Below are 7,107 nucleotides of genomic sequence, written 5' to 3'. Positions count from 1 at the left end.
CATGTATACGCAAGGTGCATATTTCCAAACACGTCTCGCAGAAGAGCTACGCTGATGTGTCCCTCGAGTCGGAGGCGAACCTTCGACTCCCGTTGCAAATTTTTATCTATCACAGCGTTTGATTGGCTAAAAACCTAAAACAATACCAGGAATCACCAAAGGTGATTGGGCGACGGAAATAGTGTTAAGGGAAGCTCCGATACGAACGCCGATACCAGCGGGTGTTACAAGGAGCGAGCTCCGGCAATCGGGGCTGTGTAGGAAGCATGCTAGGCGACACCAACGTCACACAATGCAGGACATATATTCAATTTACGCCTAGATAGGCCTGGGCTTCCTCGAGCGCTTGGATCTGCTGCGCGCGTGACAGCAAGGCCCACCGTTCTTCGCAGGACTCGCGGTCCGACTGCCCACCCTTCCTGGTGATGATGACGTGGGCGCACGACGCATCACACGTGCGGCGATCACACGCGCGGCGATGCTTGTGCAGGGCGCGTAGGTGTCTTGCGTAAAAACCGACTTCGCATGCTTCGGCAAGCTTGGAAGGGTCCCGCGGGTGATGGTCGGTTGGCTTCTTGCAGCTCGGGCACTGCCGCTGTCGGCGCGCGCGCTTTGCCCGCTCCTCTGCTGGAGGCTTTGGCGATGGCGCGGCAACTTCAACTTCGCGCGTCGTTGCACGGTTGCGATGGGCTTCACAAGTCGACGGATCCGGGCGGTTTGGACGGATCTGCCGGCGCCGATGAGTTGACTTGGTGGGCGCGGGCTCGGTAGGCGCATGCGAGGTCGGCGCGGTCGAGGTCGGCGCGGGCTTGGTGGGCGCGGGCAAAGTGGGCGGTCGAGGTGGGCGCGGGCAAGGTGGGCACAGGCAAGGTCGGCGCGGGCGAGGTGGGCGCCGGCGAGGTCGGCGTGGTCGGCGAGGTCGAGGTCGGTGCGGGCGAGGTGGGCGCGGGCGAGGTGGGTGTCGGAGCTTCCTGGCCGTCCATGGGCTTTGCCAGCGGGATACAAAGTGCTCTATATTCTTTTTATCTATCGGGGCCAATCCAATCGACGGAACTACGTAACGGAGCCAATTAGCATTCAAAATGCATTTGATTGGTCAAAATGCTAGTCGCGTCGACCATAAATCGTTTTTTGGCTCAAGTATGGCACCTTCAATACAAACATCAAGTCTAATTCTTCGAAGGAGCACTTCCTGGAAGCCCAGACCGGAGCACGGACGTCTGTTGTCTTCGAGTGGACACCATGGACAGGTACGCTGCTTTCCTTGCGTTATCGCTGCTTCCTTCCCTCTTTTTTCTCTTTTTTCCTTTCGTCCGTGAGCCAAATATTGTAACGCTGCAACGTTTATGGTTCATTAGCCGAGTCGGACACGCATTACGACGCTCGCGAGATATGACCAGTGCATTGAGACGTATTGGATAAATGCCACCGCACTAACGGCGGTGCCACGTCGGCTTGCATCCTCGGAAGCACAGAGGCCAACAGCCCAGCAATGTATCAGTCATGTATTCAAGGCTAGCTCTACGTCGCTACGCTTACAGCAAGTGCGACTTGCGGAGCTCTTGGTACTTCTTATAGCCAAAGGCCGCGGCGCCGGCGAGCGCGAGAATGAGGAGGAAGAACGGCGTCTTCCAGCCGGTCGAGCCGGCGGTCGCGAGCTTTTCGTCGAGCTTGTTGTCGACAGTCGCTTCAATCTCCTTGACCTTCGTGTCGACCTTTTCGTTGACGCGGCCATTGACCCACGCTTCGAGCTCGGCAATGCGCTTCGAGTCGTCTTCCTCCTGCTTGCGGAGCTTGGCGATCGTGTTGGCCGTCTCTTCCTTCAAGGCTAATCACACACACATTAGCATGCCGAGTAGTACGTAAAAGCCAGAAGCGTACAGGCAAACTCGTGCTCGAAATCTTCAATCATGCGGTTGTACTGCTTCTGGAGGCGCTGCACCTTGATGTCGTTGACCTGCGTAATGTCCTGCAAGTCGTCCATCGACGCCGCCGCTACACGCAGACCATGAACATCGAATCAAGGAGGTAGAAGGTAGACGTACGCAGACGGTCCTCAAAGATCTTGGCGTCCTTGGCCGCAATCTCCTGGTCGTCGTTGTGACTACAAGTAGACGTGAGCATCCAAGCGCAACGAACGAAGTGCAACGTACTCGTAGACCTGGAGGCCAATGATGTCGTGCGTATCGGCGAGCGATCCGGTCGAGGCCGTGACGCCGATCGTCGCCTGCGTGAACCAGTTGGCCGGCAAGTCGACCATCTCCGTGTGGCACGGCGGCGACCACACGCCGCTGTCGGTCGGGTCGAGCTGGATCGTGACGCGGTTGTTGGAGAACTGCACCTTCATGCGGGACATGCTCAGCGACGGCGAAAAGTTGGCGTTGCGCTCGTGGTAGCGGAGGCCCTTGGCATCGCAGCCACGCTTCTCGCCGTGGAGGAGGTCGTCGACGTTTTTCGTGCCGTCGTTCGTGAGGAACATGACGTCCTTGTGGCCACCGCGCTGCTCAGTGTTGACAAACGTGTCGACGACGATGCCAAAGCCCGTAAACTTGTCAGTAAAGCCGTGGTTGGCGCCGTCCGTGTGGCGCGGCTCGGTCGTGACCCAGAGGCCAATGCCGTCGCCGTACCAGCGCTCGGCCTGGCCGCTGATGCGGAACGTCAAGATGATCGAGAACTCGGGCTTCGAGAGCTGCGCCGACCCGATCGTGTTCTTGCTCCAGACATGGCCGCGCTTGCTCTGGCGGTCGGTCGTCAAGCGCACAAAGTGGCGGTTCACCTGCGCGTGGCCGCCGAAAGAAAAGTCGTCCGAGATTTCGCGGACACCGTCGGCGCTGATCGCGTCGAACGGCTTCTCAAAGCTCAGCGTCGGGAGCAGCGCGCCGTAGGCCGCGGCCGCGAGGAGGAGCGTCGTCGCCCAGATCGACTTCATCTTCGGTCAAAATAAAAATGCAATGCAATTTTTATTGCTACATGCGCTCAGAACTGGATTCTTATTTTATTATGATATAGGAGTTTGTATGCAACGTAAAAAAACACACGCACTAGAAAGGCGGCCATGGACACGTGGCCGCCATTTTTGCGTCAACCGCCCATCGACATTGACGATCGCCATGAGGTCGACGCGTAGGCTGACAAGGATGCGACGATGATGATGGCACTACCGACGACGCCGAGGATGATATACGATGAAGAGACATGTGGAGAGCATGGCGATCGAGCGTCTGCGGTCAGACGCGAGGCAGCGCAAGGACGGGTACCATCTCGATCGATGCATCGCCACCGCCATGGATGGTGTGCGAGGCTTAAGACGAGCAACACTGCCGAGGCCGTTGTTGCTGGAACGCAATGTCTGCGCTTGTATAGCTCCAAGGCGCTGTGCACGTGTTGAGCATATATAGCGCTGCACGTGCGCTGGCATGCGATGGCCGAGCCCATCGTCGGCTTGGGCGCTTGCGAGCATTCGCCTGCAACGACCTCGTTTGCGATGACACGAAGGGGTCGCCGGCTTCTGGCGCCGCGGGTGTTGGTTGTGTTCTGGCGCATCATCGTTTGCATCATCCAATGCCTCCTTCGGTGTACCTCCAGAAGGGACGCAGGACTGCATGCATTAGCGCTACATGTATGCTTACAAGGCCTTCTTCTTGGCGTCCGCAAACATAAAGTCATAGTCTTGGATCTGCGTCTTGAGCGAGTCGCGCTCCTTTGTGAGCTCGGCGACCGTCGCCTTGAGATCGACGATCGACTTTTGCGCAGCCTTGAGTTCGTCAACCTTGGCGTCTTTGGCCGCCGAGTCGTCGAGCAGCTTCATGTACGCAGTGCTCTGGTTCTCTGCCTGCTTCTTGACGTTCCCGACCGTGGTTTCGGCCGTCGCGAGGCTCTTCGTGAGGGTTCCCACCTCCTTCTCGAGTGCCGCGTTCTCGGCCAAGAGCGCTTCAAGGCCCTTCCCGTCGGCTTCAAAGCCCGAGAGTTTCTTGAGCTGCTTCTGGAGCGTATCGTGCTCGTCAATGAGCTTCGAGTAGCCCGACGACGCGTTCTTCGCCTGCTTCTCCATGGCCTCGTACTTTTTCTCGAGCGAGATGTTGGTCACCATGCTCGAGTACACAAGGCGGAGGAGCGCAAAGAGGAAGAGGCAAAAGCCCGAAATGTACATATCGCGCTGGGCCACGAGCAGGCGGATGCGCAGTCCATCCGAGAGCACCTCGTCCGAGTTGCGGTACTTGAGTGACGTCTGCACGTTGGCTACACGCATCATGAGTCATGGCCCACGATAGGCGTGGCTCCGTACCGAGAAAGAGAAGCCCGACAACGGCCAAGACAATGTTCCTACGGTGGTGTGAGCTTAGCGCCCGAGGTGGCAAGCTGCGGCGACGTACCCGACCATGGCCGCGCCCGAGTTGGGCGGGAAGACGTTGGTCGAGAGGAAGGCCACGGTGGCCTGCGTCATGTGCTTGAAGAAGGGGAGGCAGAGGAAGAGGCAGACGACGGCCTCGACGCAGAGCAGCCCGAAGAGGAGCTCGTTCAGGATCATGCTCGGCGAATATCGAAAAATGGACGCGTCAACCGACCAATCCGGATACATCGACATCGGTTATCCGGAGAAAGCGGCTGTGCTGGCACGCTCTGATTCGAGCTTGCGTTGACCAGCCTGGGGACGAAGCGAAGGTACACGACCGAGATATTCTGGTACTCCAGATCAGGCGCCATTAGCATCGACCAGCGCCCACTCGCGACTGCCATTGACCCGGTTCTTGTCCCTCTCATCTCTAGTTAGTAAGAGGCAAAAATAGCAAAGTACTGGTTCATTCGTTTTACCTCAGTGTGAAAACGATGCTGATGCTGCACATGCCTGAGAGCCCGCGCAAGGGCGAGCGCTACGTTCACACTGCGGGCTACGAAGCCACCTTTGCACAGCTTCCAGTGCCCGGTACGTTTGTCGTTGCGGGCCCGGCTCCACGCCCGGCGCGTATCCGCTTTAACGTTCGAGGCCTCGACGCGCCGCTCTCATGGCCGCTCTGCGCTCACGACGCCGCGCAGATAAGCGCGCTGTACCCTGACAAGACCGTTCCGTCCGTCGACATGGACTTGGGCCCGCGCTGCATGGACTCGTTCGACACAGCGAACGACGATATGTAGGAGGCGCTAATCCCGTGTTGGGTGCCATTGTCAACCCACGTCGCGACCGAGCTCTCGCACATGGTCATTGACGACGTCGGCGACGCCAGCGCCTTTCGCTTGCGCCCTAGCGCCGACAACAATGTCAACGCAGCCTTCTTTGGCCTCCTCATCGTGCTGTTGCCGTCCTCATACAGCGGTGGTGACCTCACCTTTGCCCGCGGCGAAATGCCGCAAACGGTCAGCGCTTGCGGCATGGCGGTGTACGCAGCTGCTTTGCTATCGACGACCATCACGTCGGCGCGGATCACGAGTGGCCGCCATACTGCGCTCGTCTACCGGCTGTACCATGCCGATGTCAACGGGCCCACGGTGCTCGTGCCGCCGGCGCCCGACGCGGCTGTTGCTGCCTTCCAGGCGCTCAGCCGATCGATGACAGAGCCATTTCAGCGGCTCGGGCGGGCTCTCTCCGCCTCTAACGAGCCGCTCTCGTTTGCGTCGCTTGGCAAGTGGAATCAAGCGTTCATTTGCAGCACTTGTCGCCTCGGGTGCCTATGACGTCGGACTCGCTGAGCTCGACGGCCCTGAGAGCAAAGTCATCTCGCTACTGCCGCACCCTGCGTGCGAGATGCCAGACGCAGTCGTGGCGGCCTGGATCGGCCAGTCGCCCCAAGCCTTCTTGCACATGCCGCCGTACAAGCACCTTGCGTATAAGCGCGCAATCGTACTTTGGTCCAAGCCCCACCGCGTGTGTCTTGTCGATCTCGGCGGCGTCTTTAGCTTTCTAGAGACGCGGCTTAGCCCAGCAGCGGGATGACGACAGCACGTATCTCAGTCTCGCATCTACGCACGATCTAGTGTTTGGGACCTTGCCGGCGTTCGATGTCCACGGCCCCGCGATCGTCGGATCGCATTCGCTGCCTCACGATAGTGCAACGACGGTACCTCTGCGCTTTGCGCGGCACCTGCCGTCCATGCAGCGTATCTTGATGGCGCTCAACGACGTCGCCCTTGCCACCCTTTATCTCCGCGACGTTGTCACGCTCCAGGACCAACACGTGTCGGTCGCCGAGGTCGCACCTGTTGTCTACAGCCTCTTGACCACGTTCGGCTGGGAGCCGCTGCTGGATGCGATGTTTGGCCTCGTTCAGCGCTGGATCAAGACGCACCCGGATGCCACCGTGCAGCTACTCATAAGCTTGGCCGGCCTCGACACGGAAGCGCCAGTGTGTCGACCGTTGCAGCAGCCGTTTGAAGCCGAGCTCTTCAAGCGATGCTATGACGCCGTGCTTCGAACCCCCCAGCTCTTCACGGACGAGTTTGGTGTACGTCGCGGTCCAGCGGTTGTTCAAGGTCTCATTTTGCTCGAGCACTACGTCAAGACGACGGTACCACCACTTGAAAAGGCAAGCTTCTTGAGCCGGTGGTTGCCACCGATGGTCGTTGCCGCTGTTGACGCCTACCTCTATGCGCCGCTGCCGGTTTCGGGCTTTCTCTTGTCGCCTGATGCCTTTGATCCGCTCGAGGCTGTCGCCGTCGGTCTCACCACGGCCTTGCGCTGTCAGCCTGCCATAAATTTACCGCTCGCTGTCGTCGATAGTCTTGCCGAGGTGCTACAAAGCTATATACCTCACGACGTCATATTCAGCGACCTTGACGTTGTGCTAGCAGTGTTTGCAGTGGCCAGCCATGCACATCGACTCGATGCAGCGCTCTTTGGCACGTGCGCAAAGCTCTGTGGACTTGCTTTGCTACCGGCTCTCACGACGATGCCGGAGGACTCGGTGCCGGCCGTGGGCGACCTCGTCATTGCCTACATTGACGCCTCGGTGCACGCCTTGGCCAACGCGTCTTTGTGGCCGCATGCGCGCGACATTGACAAGTACCCGACAACGATGGCATCCGACGCCAAGGTCGGCGCCCGACTCGTTCTCGACGCGCTGCATCTCTTGCGACGCTTTGCGCCAAACCAAGAACTGCACTTTGCCGAAATGT

General features: G+C 59.0%; 5 protein-coding genes across 5 annotated transcripts in view; 2 read left to right on the top strand and 3 right to left on the bottom strand.

Annotated features, from left to right (window-relative positions):
• Positions 1 to 692: 692 nt before the first annotated feature.
• On the bottom strand, positions 693 to 983 carry SDRG_17016 (hypothetical protein; the record flags this gene model as incomplete). Its single annotated transcript, XM_008623249.1, has 1 exon — positions 693 to 983. The coding sequence occupies one exon, from the start codon at positions 981 to 983 to the stop codon at positions 693 to 695; it is 291 nt and encodes a 96-aa protein (XP_008621471.1).
• A 504-nt stretch (positions 984 to 1,487) lies between these two features.
• Positions 1,488 to 2,941, bottom strand: SDRG_17015 (hypothetical protein). The gene is made up of 4 exons (XM_008623248.1): positions 2,154 to 2,941; positions 2,046 to 2,104; positions 1,882 to 1,995; positions 1,488 to 1,828 (listed from the first exon to the last, which is right to left on the bottom strand). Exons 1-4 carry the CDS (start codon positions 2,927 to 2,929, stop codon positions 1,536 to 1,538), a joined length of 1,242 nt encoding a protein of 413 aa, XP_008621470.1. The 5' UTR covers positions 2,930 to 2,941; the 3' UTR covers positions 1,488 to 1,535.
• A 604-nt stretch (positions 2,942 to 3,545) lies between these two features.
• Positions 3,546 to 4,546, bottom strand: SDRG_17014 (hypothetical protein). Its single transcript, XM_008623247.1, has 3 exons — positions 4,374 to 4,546; positions 4,286 to 4,323; positions 3,546 to 4,239 (listed from the first exon to the last, which is right to left on the bottom strand). The coding sequence occupies exons 1-3, from the start codon at positions 4,526 to 4,528 to the stop codon at positions 3,626 to 3,628; spliced, it is 807 nt and encodes a 268-aa protein (XP_008621469.1). The 5' UTR covers positions 4,529 to 4,546; the 3' UTR covers positions 3,546 to 3,625.
• A 281-nt stretch (positions 4,547 to 4,827) lies between these two features.
• On the top strand, positions 4,828 to 5,133 carry SDRG_17013 (hypothetical protein; the record flags this gene model as incomplete). Its single annotated transcript, XM_008623246.1, has 1 exon — positions 4,828 to 5,133. One exon carries the CDS (start codon positions 4,828 to 4,830, stop codon positions 5,131 to 5,133), a length of 306 nt encoding a protein of 101 aa, XP_008621468.1.
• Positions 5,134 to 5,193: 60 nt separating this feature from the next.
• SDRG_17012 (hypothetical protein) overlaps positions 5,194 to 7,107 on the top strand; it is a gene marked incomplete at both ends in the record, with an annotated part of 2,839 nt that continues 925 nt past the window's right edge. The window contains 3 exons of the mRNA XM_008623245.1: positions 5,194 to 5,660; positions 5,704 to 5,860; positions 5,901 to 7,025. Coding sequence (XP_008621467.1) covers positions 5,194 to 5,660; positions 5,704 to 5,860; positions 5,901 to 7,025 — 1,749 coding nt within the window. The remainder of the gene's footprint in view (positions 5,661 to 5,703; positions 5,861 to 5,900; positions 7,026 to 7,107) is intronic.

The sequence above is a fragment of the Saprolegnia diclina genome (genome assembly GCF_000281045.1).
Source record: "Saprolegnia diclina VS20 unplaced genomic scaffold supercont1.178, whole genome shotgun sequence".
Classification (NCBI taxonomy): Eukaryota; Oomycota; class Saprolegniomycetes; order Saprolegniales; family Saprolegniaceae; genus Saprolegnia; species Saprolegnia diclina.
Note: the sequence above shows the minus strand (reverse complement) of the source record. Positions and strands in the feature narration are given on the sequence as shown.

Excerpts from the sequence above, each read along its gene's own strand:
- SDRG_17015 (XM_008623248.1), bottom strand. The coding sequence starts at position 2,929 with ATGAAGTCGATCTGGGCGACGACGCTCCTCCTCGCGGCCGCGGCCTAC. Across the intron at positions 1,996-2,045 it reads GATCTTTGAGGACCGTCTGC|CGGCGGCGTCGATGGACGAC; the intron begins GTACGTCTACCT and ends GTCTGCGTGTAG. Across the intron at positions 1,829-1,881 it reads TTTCGAGCACGAGTTTGCCT|CCTTGAAGGAAGAGACGGCC; the intron begins GTACGCTTCTGG and ends GTGTGTGATTAG.
- SDRG_17014 (XM_008623247.1), bottom strand. The coding sequence starts at position 4,528 with ATGATCCTGAACGAGCTCCTCTTCGGGCTGCTCTGCGTCGAGGCCGTC. Across the intron at positions 4,324-4,373 it reads TCGGGCGCGGCCATGGTCGG|GAACATTGTCTTGGCCGTTG; the intron begins GTACGTCGCCGC and ends ACACCACCGTAG. Across the intron at positions 4,240-4,285 it reads TGTCGGGCTTCTCTTTCTCG|CCAACGTGCAGACGTCACTC; the intron begins GTACGGAGCCAC and ends TGATGCGTGTAG.